General features: G+C 39.6%; 2 protein-coding genes across 2 annotated transcripts in view; both read left to right on the forward strand.

Annotated features, from left to right (window-relative positions):
* The first annotated feature begins 97 nt into the window (after window positions 1-97).
* Window positions 98-11,201, forward strand: nek8 (NIMA-related kinase 8). The gene is made up of 15 exons (XM_034113003.1): window positions 98-181; window positions 1,442-1,647; window positions 2,007-2,239; window positions 2,355-2,486; window positions 2,696-2,904; window positions 3,023-3,102; window positions 3,197-3,381; window positions 3,950-4,097; window positions 4,470-4,546; window positions 5,374-5,491; window positions 5,626-5,776; window positions 6,215-6,378; window positions 6,545-6,697; window positions 7,647-7,805; window positions 9,149-11,201. The coding sequence occupies exons 1-15, from the start codon at window positions 135-137 to the stop codon at window positions 9,175-9,177; spliced, it is 2,091 nt and encodes a 696-aa protein (XP_033968894.1). The 5' UTR covers window positions 98-134; the 3' UTR covers window positions 9,178-11,201.
* Window positions 11,202-11,792: 591 nt separating this feature from the next.
* The window catches only part of traf4a (tnf receptor-associated factor 4a), a 32,480-nt gene continuing 30,557 nt past the window's right edge, over window positions 11,793-13,715 (forward strand). Inside the window, exon 1 of the mRNA XM_034113005.1 lies at window positions 11,793-12,325. Coding sequence (XP_033968896.1) covers window positions 12,183-12,325 — 143 coding nt within the window. The 5' untranslated portion in view covers window positions 11,793-12,182. The remainder of the gene's footprint in view (window positions 12,326-13,715) is intronic.

Raw genomic sequence — 13,715 nt, forward strand, 5'->3', positions numbered from 1 at the left:
TTCTGTCAGCCTCCTACTTGCAGTGATGCATTTATTTTTGCAGTAGAGTTTCTCCTCTCGCCATGTTTGTCCCTCGTCGCCTGCTGTTGCGGGGACGGGTTGCCTGGAGACGACGGAAACGTTTGGGAACAGCGATGGAGAAGTATGAGAAAATCAAAGTTGTCGGAAGAGGAGCTTTCGGGTAAACTCTGAGATTATTTACACTTTGGAGCTTTTTGTGTTACACACGCCTCTTAATCCAACTGTATGTTAGAACATGTGGTGTTGTCAGGCGTACATTCATAAAGGTAGAACTTTCTTTATCCTCGTAAATGTAACGGAATCTGTCGAATGTGCGCCGCCCTCAGAAGAGAATATGTTTAGAAAGCTAACGATTACTTTACAAATAAACCACCGGAGTGTAGTTAAAAGTCAATCAAAGCTAGCTATGTGATGTAACCTACTGCTGAAGTCATCCTGGGCTTCAAACTTTGTAGGTCTGTTTTGGCCTACAGTTAGTGGAGGCTAGCTAGTTATCTTATTTCGGGTTAGTTGCTCTGAGTTTTGGCATTTTACAATAGCCTTCTTTGAACTGAGTGAATATACTCCACAGCTGGAAGACAATGTTGTTACATCAAGACAACAAGTTGCTGGAAAAGTTCATCAAACATACTGTAACGTAACTAAATGCATCCTAAAAATGAACAGACTACTCTGCTACGTGAAATATTCATCGGAGGTATTGTAAGGCATACTCACTCAGGTAACCTACAACTGTAGCTACAATGAAGTGGTATTTAAACGACCATTTGGGCTACAACTTTTCAGAGGGCAGCCCTAATGTAGTCCTTTCTACATAGTCACTTGTAGAAAGAAGTTATTCCAATTATGTTGTAGATAACAGTTGTACACTTACCACTCTTAATGTTACCACATAATATGAGTCTGAATGAGTCTGTATGAAAGACATTTGTGAGCCATATTTCTGTTTATTCTATTTATTCCCTCGCTGCAACATGAAGATATCGTTTTTAAGTGTTTAATTACTTCTTCATCCATTCCTCCCAATCTGTTATTTGTCCTCTTTTTGAAGGGAACCACTAAACAATCAGCATATGTACATAACAAAGAGTTCAGAAATCATTTTAGTTTTTTATATAGTTTAGCACAAATTGGTATATACTGCTCCTAGTACGGGTAAAAAGCAGAGACCACATTTCACTGTGTGTGCTGTGTGCTCTGCATGTGTGACTGACCGTTAAAGAGGGTGTCATCCTCCAATGCTATCTATCTATACATAAGTAAAGGATACAGGCAATTTTATAAAAATTAATTTTTTCCTCGAATCATACAGGATGCTTGCTTTAAAAACAAAACTTCTGCCAATTCACTGTCGCAACTACGATATCGTTTATGACACAAAATATACATTTGATTTATTTTCCCTTTCCTCCCCTGTCAGTATTGTTCACCTGTGCCGCAGGCGAGGTGACGGGGCCTTTGTCATCCTGAAGGAAATCCCAGTGGAGCAGATGTCACGAGACGAACGTCTGTCGGCTCAGAACGAGTGTCAAGTCCTTAAACTGCTCAACCATCCAAATATTATAGAGTACTATGAGAATTTCCTAGAAGACAAAGCCCTCATGATAGCTATGGAGTATGCACCAGGTACGTTTACTGTAATATCTTATTACATGATCCCCCTTTTGTTCATTGTCAAACTGCAATTTTCCCATGGTTTATTGCTGGAGGGCCCCATACTTTTTCTCCTTCACATGATGTCATCATGTTTTATCCGTCTGTTTCTGTTTTTATAATCTTCTTAGAATGTTTTATCTATCTTTGCTTTGTTTTAAGTACAAATATTTGTCATTTTGTCAAAAGTCTGTTTGAGACAAGTGTTAGATATATTGTCATTTTAACCTTTTTGATTTAATGTCCTTTTATTACCTTGGAATCATTTAGTTATGGTTTCATGAGCATACATCATCTTTATTGTTCATTATGTCATTGTTTTCTTCATGCAGGTGGAACTCTGGCGGATTACATACAGAAGCGTTGTAACTCCCTGCTGGACGAGGACACTATCCTTCACTTCTTTGTGCAGATCTTACTTGCCCTGTACCACGTCCACAACAAACTGATCTTGCACAGAGACCTTAAGACTCAGAATATTCTTCTTGACAAGCACCAGATGATCGTCAAAATTGGTGACTTTGGTATCTCCAAAATCCTTGTCAGCAAGAGCAAAGCTTATACGGTGAGCTGATATGTCACTGATTTGGGAGTTTAAATACTTCAACAACAAACTTATCCTGATGTGTTGAATCCTAAAAAGTGTTTGCACAAATGAATGCCCTTCTTCTTACTTGCAGGTTGTCGGGACCCCATGTTACATCTCCCCAGAGTTGTGTGAAGGAAAGCCATATAACCAGAAGAGTGACATCTGGGCCTTGGGCTGTGTGCTCTATGAGCTAGCGAGCCTCAAGAGAGCCTTCGAGGCTGCGGTAAGCAAAACATTTTATTTACAAAAAGAACCTTTCCTACTTGGTTGTAATGATTCGAGTCTTACTTAGTTTGTGTTGGTTTGAAGTATATCCACTACCAGCTCCAAAGATGGCCACTAAAGAGAATATCTTATTCCTTCGGCAAGGATTGTACATATTTATAGTGAATTATGTAATTTTTGTCTATAAATCTTTTATATTTCTTTCAGAATCTACCCGCACTCGTTCTAAAGATCATGAGTGGAACATTTGCTCCAATTTCAGACCGGTACAGCCCAGAGCTGCGACAGCTCATCCTCCACATGCTCAATCTGGATCCATCCAAACGGCCCCAGCTTAATGAAATAATGGCTCTCCCTGTATGCATCAGGCCCCTGCTAAATCTCTACACGGATATAGGCAACGTCAAAATGCGCCGGTACTTCCTAAATGCATGACTATTGTCTAGACAGACATTTTAACACACATGATTTTAGACTAAGATTTCCTAAATTGTGTTTTGTGTTATAATAGTTATTTGTTCTTCTATGTTCAAGGATTGAGAAACCGCTGTCTAGTATGCACACTGGTCCTCAGGGTAGACAAGGAGGCAGAGTTCCGACCAACAGGTCCAGAGGTCAGAATTACCACACCATTATTTGACGACAGAACTAGCTGTACCAGGTTGAAAATAGAACTTTAATTACACACTTAATTGTTATTTCTAACAGATGGATCAGTGGGTTTAGGATCAGGGAAGGTTCATTCTCTCCTGCTGTCGTCAGTGTACACGTGGGGAAGTGGAATCTCAGCACCTCTCCGACTGCCGATGCTCAACACAGAGGTGCTTCAAGTGTCTCTGGGCCGCACTCAGAGGATGGGGGTGACCAAGTCTGGCCGTCTGATTACATGGGAGGTCTGTGTAAACCTGAACATATATTTTTTGAGGTTCATACAACGCTTCTCTCACAAAGTCCTGAAGTCATGCATTAAAGGAAAAATCCTACATCTTCCACTATCAAGGAAGACCTATTCTGCACTCCTGGGCCAACCTGTTGATGACCAAAGACATTTTAATGTTCTTCTGTTGTAGATTATTATTATCTCGAATATTAATGGTACACATTTGGTTATTGTGTCAAGCCCCTCAAAAGCATCCCTGTCGTCTAAACAGCCATAATATATTGTTAAATAGACATAGATAGCAAGTTCTACACCAGCAGTTTCTTCAGTGCAAGTAGTCACCATCCCCATGTTTTTGGATTGGATTTTCTGTAGTTAAATCAAGACATGCTGGGAATTATCAGTACTTAACATAAAAAAGTAACTGCTGGAGGGTGTTAAACATGACGTATTAAGGGTTTCTGTTGGCGTATAAGAGAGCTAATTCTTACTTTCTCATATCATATGTTTATGTATTATAGGAAACAGTTAAATCCTCACCTTTTTCCCTCCATTAAGACATATAATATTTATTGTCACAGGCTCCATCAGTGGGTTCTGGTGAGGCCGGTCTGCCCGGTGTGGTGGAGCAGATGCAGCCTCAGTTCATTTCACGTTTCCTTGAGGGTCAGTCTGGAGTCACCATCAAGTCTGTGTCCTGTGGCGATCTTTTTACCACCTGCATGACAGGTTGGTGGACCGTTCAGATTTGTATAACCGTCAGAGATTAACAGGGAGCTCTTTTAAAGGAAATCAATATTTATTCTCGGTTTCCCTTCCTCAAAAAAAAACTCTGAGGCAGCATTCAAACGTACAGACTTGATCAGATAGTGTGGATCCACTTGTAATGTAACCTCTCTGCTTGCCTAGCAGTTTGGAAATAGTTTTCCATGAGATTAAACTGGTGTGCTCTGTTAGTCAATGTGCATTAGGAGGCTGTTCTCAGTCTGCCCGGTAATGTGAAACAGATAACACAGGATTAAAGACCCTTCCCTCTCTTTCATCACTTTTCACTGTAGAGACTAGTGTCTTTAATCCCTTCATTTTATTTTCAATTTGCAGACAGGGGCATTATTATGACGTTTGGAAGTGGGAGCAACGGCTGTCTGGGACATGGAAACTTCAATGATGTAACACAGGTACCCACCATTCAAAGGGAAATACTTAGACTAAATATACACTCAGTCGACAGTTTTTAAGATTCACCAATTTAAAGGAATGCAGTCTAGTACAACAGCACTACAATAGATTCTACCAGGGTTTATAATATCGTGTTCACCTTGTTTATATTAATTAGGCTAAATATTAGAAACAACTCCTAGTGAAATGCATTATATTTAAACAGCACCACAATCCCTATCCAAAGTTGAATCATTGTATCTCTAAAAACGTTTTAATAAAAACATTAAACCCCTTATAAGGTATTAAACAATGACTGTTGTATGAGACTGGTAGAGTTGTTTTAGCTTCTGTACATTATAAACTGGCAATTTAGTTTATTCATTGGATTTGTATTCACAGTATGTAAACAATAGTTGTCAGTACTTACAGTGCTAAGATATACAGTATGATTCAATGGCACACCACCATCTAAATCCAATTCATTTGAAAACATCAACATCTTTGGTATTCCAATACAATGAGCAATATTAATGTTGGGGCTGTGTAATTCATACTGTATGTGCCTATGAAGCAGATTACTAATGTCTAATTGCTATCATGTGCATTTCCTGTCAAAAATATTTAAGTAAAAAAATGTAATTTTATTGGACAGATAGTTAGTCATGAAGTGGAGAAGGAGAATCATTAGAAATGCAACAGAGGTCCCTGGCATTAATTGAATGTTGCATTTATATGATATATTGAATACTTACACTGGGTAACCAGGACGACATGTCGCTTAGATTTCTGATTAAAACACGACAATGATGACATATCTTTTTCTCTCTGTTTTCTTTTTGCTCAGCCAAAGATAGTTGAGGCCCTCCTCGGCTACGAGCTGGTTCAGATGTCCTGTGGTGCTTCCCACGTAGTCGCTGTGACCAATGAAAGAGAAGTATTTGCCTGGGGAAGAGGAGACAATGGTATAGAGTTAATGATCCGGTTGTTTTCAAATCTATCTTACTATCCATCTTTTGGTGTTTGTTTGGATTGATTTATGACAGCATTATCTCAACACACAGTTTGATTGTTGAGTTTCTGTCATTTCTGTTGGAAGGTCGCCTCGGGCTAGGTACCCAAGACTCCCACAACTGTCCACGGCAGGTGTGTTTACCTGTGGAATTTGAGGCCCAGAGGGTGATTTGTGGAGTCGACTGCTCAATGATTATCAGCACCCAGTACGGCATTGTGGCCTGTGGAAGCAACAGGTAATTACTCTATATTTTCTCATTAAAAAAAAAGACAATGGCCATTAGTTTCGGTAGACATTTCAGTGACTGACATGAGCTAATGATCCGCAGTGAAACAGCGGTCAAATAACTTGTTTGTGTGCATGTGTTGGTGATAGATTAAAGGACACGAAACACTGACACACTTATCTGGTGCACAACCTGTGAGACAGCATTCTCCTTAAATGACAAACACTCTTCTGTCATCATTATCCGTCTCGTTCAGTGAGGTGTTGGATCGGATGTAGATATGTGCATAAGTAGGACAGTAACACAACAGAGTTCATTTCAGGTCCTAATAGAAATGGCATTGTTCATATGACTCAGCAGGTACATGCACTAGACAGGGTTCTGTGATAAACATGCATTTTAGATTTGTGTTTTAAAGTACCTTGATTGTTATTTTGTTGTGATCAGGTTCAATAAGCTCGGGTTGGATATAATAACAGCTGGAGAGGAACCAAATCCCTCGGATCAGTTGGAAGAAGTCAACTCTTACAGTCATGTCCAATCAGCCCCACTCGACAGTGAGAAGATTGTTCACATTGACATTGGGACAGCCCATTCTGTTGCAGTCACAGGTACAAATATTATATTATTATTAGTATTATTGTATCAATTCACATATTTTGTATCAGACTTTGGAACAAGATATCTATATTGTCAATGATCTATGATATTTTGCCCTACCCAAGACATTTATTGTGTCAAAGTGTTATTACTGATACTTTCAACCACATTTTGCAGAGAGGGGTGAGTGTTTTACGTTCGGCAGCAACCAGCACGGTCAGATGGGCTGCAGCTCCCGTCGCAGCAGCCGTGTTCCCTACCTGGTGCCCGGGCTGCAGGGCATCACCATGGCCGCCTGTGGAGACGCTTTCACCTTGGCTATCGGATCTGGTGAGTAGAAGAGACTAAAATGTAATATATTTATCTATATATTTTGATTGTCTCATTTTAAGGGCACTTGACAGGAAATGTACTAGCGTGGAAAAATCAGGAAATACTGTCGGTTGTAAAAAACTTAAAATCTTAAAACATAAAAGCGTTTCATACAGAAGCTATATTGTCTGGTTATTATACCCGGAAGTCAAATTATAAGCATGAACAAATGGTCTAAGAAAAGAAAATGTTAATTTGATGGTTTTGCGATAAAATGCTTGCTGTCAGCTGACTTTAGATTGATGATTTCTACAAGCATTTGTTCACAAAGGAAGCAAAGGAGAAACTCTGTATTTTCCATCATTGTTAATCCCTTACGTCATGTATGAGTAGGAGTTGATGTAGTAAATATAACAGGGTTACTCTCAGTTCTGAGTTGAGATAACATTTCTTAAATATCTGTGGTTTAGCTGCTATGGAGGGAAAGAAGAGGATTTTAATGAAAGTCACCCATTTCAATCCCTGTGAGCAACTATGTGACCACATAGTAAGCAAAAGAGAGAGCTGATTAAATGATCACTGTGATGAATTTTAAAATGTCTGCAAGTTTCAAACTGAAATGATCTGAAGGTTAAATCGTTACATGGAAAAAAATAGTTAGAAGTCATGCAAACGAGTTTTGCTAATGGGCTAAACTAAAAAACATGCAATACAAAAAAAGACAATGTGTGTTACAGATAGGGAACAGATGTGTACAATATGTGGATAAAATGTCCCGGGGGGAAGTCAGCAGTGGCCACCACGCCTGTAGTCTTTCTTTGTTGAAGAAAATCTTTGTTCAGCTTTAACTCCCTTCAGATTGTCATTTTGCCACCGCTGCATGAGAGACAAAGCTGCCAGTTAAATATTTGTGTGAATTAATTCATCAGAAACAGTGACCCGCTCCTTCTCCCCCTGCTCTCCACAGATGGGGAGGTGTACACCTGGGGAAAGGGCGCCCGCGGCCGCCTCGGAAGAAAAGAGGAGGATTCTGGGATACCAAAGGCGGTGCAGCTTGACGAAAGTCACCCATTCACGGTGACATCGGTGGCTTGTTGTCATGGCAACACCCTGCTGGCAGTGAAACGTAATATTTCGCTTATTAGCCTTTGTTAACAAACACTGTGAGATGTTGGGATGGTGGTGAAATGTAACTGAGAGTGCTAATCCCCAGATGAAAGACAGGCTGAACTTGAGACAAGCCTCCTGATAGCGTCGACAGAGATGCATGTTTATGAAGAATTGTGAAAGGACTCATTTGTACGTTTTAACGCTCTAAGGCTAAAGACGTGACTACAGCTTTGTTTCATACTGGAATTAAGTCTAAGCATGTCCAGTCACTACATGCTACACACGATCAGGACCTTTCTATCTACGTCAGAAAGTAATAAATCAACCTAATGTTGCTTTGTGGCTGTTGATGGCAGTCATGGCATTAGTGACTGGGCCATGGATTTCCTATTGGGAGGAGCAGAAAACAGCAATTTATCCCTCTTTGTCTCAAATGTGACAAAAGGCAAAAGCCACAGAATATAATACAAACTGAACTGAAGGTGGGATTAAGTCTCTCCACACTCCAAATTGAAAATAGCTGCAGATTTAGAGGAGATTAAACTGCACCACAGTTTAATAAATAGCAGAGATGTTGTTAATCCTCGCTACAGGCTTCACGGCTGCTGTTTAAATGTTTGATTGACCTGCACCATGTGACATGGACTAACACTGACTAACACTCATAGAGGTCATTCTCAGGGTCTGTGATTCTGTTTGGACCAAACCAAAAACTGATTATCATACCATTTCTTTTTTTTAAAGATCTCGCTCAGACTACAGTATATAAATACCACAACATGTTGATTATATTAAACAATTTAACCCATACTGTATCATGAAAGGACAGGGAGTAGAAGTTGTGTCTTCGGAAAACAAGGAAGCAATAGAAACCTAAAACAGTTTGATTACTATTTCTTCTGTAGGCTTATCTTATTATCTATCCAAGAACATCATAGTTTGGTGGAGAAGCTGATCTCGGTGAAAGACATTTCACCTAAAACATAATTTAGTAATCGAAAATTACCTTACCACACTTTTTCAAAGCTCAATAATTAACAATGAATGTACTAAAACTGGTAAATGAATGAATGCTAAATAGAAAAACTGTAACCCTGATATCTGAATGCTGAGGAATCACATCACTGCTGAATACCCTATTTAAAAATGTATAATTCTTAAAAAAGCACAACGTTTAAATCCCAAATTCATCTCCATGTCGACATCCTTGTATCAACATTAAGCATTTTTTCTGAAAAATGACTGAAATCATTTATCAAAGTAGATGCCAACTAATTCTTCGTCAATCAATTAATCTTTTATTGACAATAATTCCTGTTCTGACCCTTGACCTTTTGCCCTCTTTCCCTCTTGTTTCAGCTTTACTTGAGGAACCTGTCCAGAGATGATTCTGTCCTAAAAACAAACCCACCCCCACTTAGCAGTCGTCCTGCAGTCTGGCAGTGGCCTGAGGTGAAGCTTCCTCTGAATATAACTCCTCCCAGAGGCCCATCTGTGCTGCAGTTGAAAGATTTCCTTTCACACTGCAGCTGCGGCCTCAGATTCTCACTTGGTCTTCCTCTCCATCGAGTTTTTTTCTCTCTTCTGTTTGTTTTGTTCAACAGTTTGATATCTTACAGAAAAGCACAAAAAAGCTGTGTGTAGCAGCAGGTATATGTCACAACAGGTTAGATAAGAGAAATGTTGCAACCCTGTCTGCTACTTAATATGGATTACAGGATGTCATTAGGCAGCTTTCATGTGGAGAGCTATTGTCCTCTCTCACATGCAGAGTTAGCATGATAAAGGCCAGAAAAAGTCAAACTGGTTTGAGCTTCCTTAAGCCACCTATGAAGAGTGAAAGCCACTTCAGTGTCATCAGTCGAGTGAACCAAACACAGTGACCTCGATCACGCCGCCAGCGATCACATTGTATTTTATTGGATTAGTCCTCCAGTACATTTGTAACTCAAAGGCTGCGCTCAAACCAGATAACGCTGTTTTGTTCATCTATAAAACTTAATGTGTCGGAAAACAGTGCCTCGTTCACTACTCAGCAGGTGGCAGGGGTTGGTCACAAGTAAAGTAGTTTTTAAAATAAATTATAGAATCAATCCAATATGGCAGGATGTATTGGGGAGTGTTAGCAGAAAGTCCTGGAGGATATGATATGTGAACAAATATAACGGAACAAACAAAATCCAAAATCTGCAGTGTCAACAGCATCAATGCTCTTATTGATGGATTCTACCATTTTTGTTCCATTGTAGACATCCTGAGAGCACTACAGAGAGCATACAACTCACACTTGGACACGTTGGCACTCACAGAATACTGTATTATGAAGAAAAAAAGTGCTCTAACAAACTCTAAAGACATAATTATTGTCTGATAAACACTAGCAATCAACTATGGAAGTATAGAGTGTTGAGAGGAAGGTTTGCCAAAGACTATCTTTTTAGTTGTTAGCTATGTTAATACATTTAAAATGAAATGGTATATACTGTTTAACCTGTACTAAGATAACCTAAGACTGTTAAGTAAGGAAAACTGCCGAAGCCAATGTGGTGTAGAAGTACTCAGATCTTAATAGTAGCAATACCACAGTCTATGCATACTCTGTAACAAAACTCAAAACTCAAAAATGTAAAGTAAAAGTACATATTATATATATTTGATTATTTTCATCATGATTAGTGATGCATTAACTATTGTGTAAGCATCACTTGTTGCAGCTGGAAAATGTGAGGCTAATTTTATATTTCTTGTATTTAAAAATAAATAATTATACCTTTTAATCTGCTAAGCAACTGACTGTTAGATACATGAAGTGAAGTGAAAAGTACAATGTTTGCCTCTGAAATGCAATGGATTGAATATACAAGTACTTTAAAATGGAAATACTCAGGTAAAGTACCTCACATTTGCACAAAGTATTTGAGTGTACTTTTCAGTACCTAGAGTGGAATGTTTGCAGGTACCAATAATATAAGAAAGAATGATTCTCACCGGTGTTTGTGAAATCCTGTATCTGAAATTACATTTTGAATAGAAATTGATGTAAAGCATTTCAGAGAAGGTAATATTTATTGTGGCTGCTAATGGTTGTCTGAAAAAAATAAAACTTACTTATCATGAAGGTTGCCCTAAAACTAAAACAAGCTATACATCACCATCTTGAAATGGTGAGTATAATTAAGTGAATTATTTTCATCATAAAATACAGTTAATCTATACATTCATGTTTTTTTTTCTTCCAGTGTTATTCATTAAGATTCTAATAAAATGTTTAATATTTTTCAAAATACGATTACGTTTTTGTTATAATCACTCCTTTCTGAAGATGTGTTCACACCTTGTCTGAGGACATGGATCCTCGACATTGTGGTCTTGTGTGATGATGTAATGATGATGTAATCCTTTGGCAATACAGCGGGTTAAAAAAATATATAAATATGTGGATGTGCTCTTTATCTCTTTTGTCACAAAAACACGCCCATTTTCTATAATATATGCATGAGCTTAACATACTCAGTCAAGTTATATTGTTATTATTTATAAACGCAACATTTTACAGAAAATACATAGGAATAGTACTATAATATGCATTGTGTGTGTCTGCTTAACCACCAGAGGGCACCTTCCACCTCTTACTGTGCTGTAGCATTCTATATTAGGTCAATTAGACATTTGATTAAAACAAAATATATGATTTTGACTTAAATATTACAAACAAACCTCCCAACACTTTTGACTGTAGGCCTACTATATGTTTAATAGTTCGAAAGCCAGGATCATTCCACTTAATTAGGTATTAACTGACAATTGAGTCGTAAATATTTGAACACAGACATGGAAAACAAACATTTGATGATCAGCCACACAAAAGCTCAAATTAAATGTCCATAAAGAGATAAGAGGGGGATGAAATGGTGTGAACGGAGTGTCTCAGCGTTTGACTCCTCCTGCGGGGAGGAGGAGGCGGGCCTCGGTGCACCTAAACACACGGAGCCTGGGTTATGCATTGTGCTCAGTCTGCTGTCAGTACTGCATCCACAGAGCAGGAGGAGAGGGCCACACATGAACCCTGAGCTCTAACAGTGCACGGAGAGCGCTTTTGGGGAAGAATCTGCGATCGTTTCTGCAGCGTTTCCTGGACGCTCGTGCCGCTCTTTTGTTTCCATCAGTCGCCGGGCTGCAGGAGGAAAACCCGGGGAGTGATCGTCTCCTTGAAGCCCGATCGCTCGGTGGCGGAAGGGACGTGATATGAACCCCTCATCGGCTTAAACAGCAGTGCAGCTAAATAGCCCCGTTTTCAGGGGGAGGGGGGACTTAACTGAGGGATCAAAAGAGGACATTAATACCTTTTTAACCTGCAGCAGAAGGCCGAGAAATAGCCACGGAACCTGTAGCGATGCCCGGGTTTGATTACAAGTTTCTGGAAAAGCCAAAGAGACGGTTCCAGTGTCCGCTCTGCAGCAAGGCGATGCGGGAGCCGGTCCAAGTGTCTACCTGTGGACATCGGTTCTGTGACACCTGTCTCCAAGAATTTCTAAGGTATGGTGTGTTTGCTTTGTGACAGATCCACCTCTCTGCAGGCGATACCGGAGACTACAGCATAGCTTTGTCTAGTTTCGGTCGAGCAACAGTAAATAAAGGACGTGTAGGTGTGTCCTCCTCACCTTTCCTCAGAAGGGTTTAACATGAATTTCAGTAATTCATATGCCACTGCACAATGGCACAGTATGGAGCCTGGTAAACTGCACATTGAACTCTCCCCTTTTTTAGTGTCATGTGTCATCTTCACTGATTTCATGCATTTGTGAGCCTCTGTGTTTACATAAACATGACTGAGCTTTTTGTTTTGGATCAGTCATGCAGGTGTTGTATGGCAGGTAGAGGATGTTGTCATTGTTCAGCCAAAGGATGTGTTTTTTCTCTCTTTAGCCTAAATTATTCATGAGTGAGTAAAAAAAAACGAGGCTTTCAATCATGCAAATGATTAGGTAGTGTGTGGGCTTTTTGCACATTTTGTGTTTTTGCCCTTATTCATTATTGAGGGTAGATTTTTTTTTGTGGTGTTTGTGTCCTCCAGAGGGCCCCGGCCTCTCCATCCTGTCTGTGTGTTTGCCCCGGGGGTGTGTGTGTGTGTGTGTGTGTGTGTGTGTGTGTGTGTGTGTGTGTGTGTGTGTGTGTGTGTGTGTGTGTGTGTGTGTGTGTGTGTGTGTGTGTGTGTGTGTGTGTGTGTGTGTGTGTGTGTGTGTGTGTGTGTGTGTGTGTGTGTGTGTGTGTGTGTGTGTGTGTGTGGTGTGTGTGTGTGTGTGTGTGTGTGTGTGTGTGTGGTGGGGGGGATTAGACAGATTCCTTCATTAGTGACAGTCAGGGGGCCACTGAGGGACCTTTCACTCTGAGGTCAGCAGTCTGACTGACACCCCCCTACCTCCTAATCTGCTCAACATTGAAGCCAGTGTTAAGACTTGTAGAAAGAAAGTCTTTGTTTTATCTTAAGGTGGACTGCATTGTCCGAAACGAGGGACTTACTATCTTACATGAAAGGGAAACTAATATTACCCACCCACAATTTAACCTGCACATCATGAACTCTCATCATAAACTTCTTCTGGAGTGAAATTTAACATAACCATTTGTGATGTTTACTCTGGTCAATGTAAGCCTTAATTAAAGTTTAAAGAAAGATCAATTGCATGAAACATCTGGTTTATCTCAAAGCAGAGATCTTTTGCACAGTTGAATACTGGATGCTTGTTCAGGCAGATTTGATAAATATTCAAGAGGAAATAAGATAGTACAAAGTAGCGCTGCAACTAAGGATTACTTTTATTATCAATTGCTTATTTTCTCAATAGGCCGATATCTTATATTGTTTATAAAATGTCCATAAACTGTTTCCCAGAGCCCATTACATCTTCAAACCTCTTTATTTTGT

This window comes from Trematomus bernacchii, unplaced genomic scaffold, assembly GCF_902827165.1.
Source record: "Trematomus bernacchii unplaced genomic scaffold, fTreBer1.1, whole genome shotgun sequence".
NCBI lineage: Eukaryota > Metazoa > Chordata > Actinopteri > Perciformes > Nototheniidae > Trematomus > Trematomus bernacchii.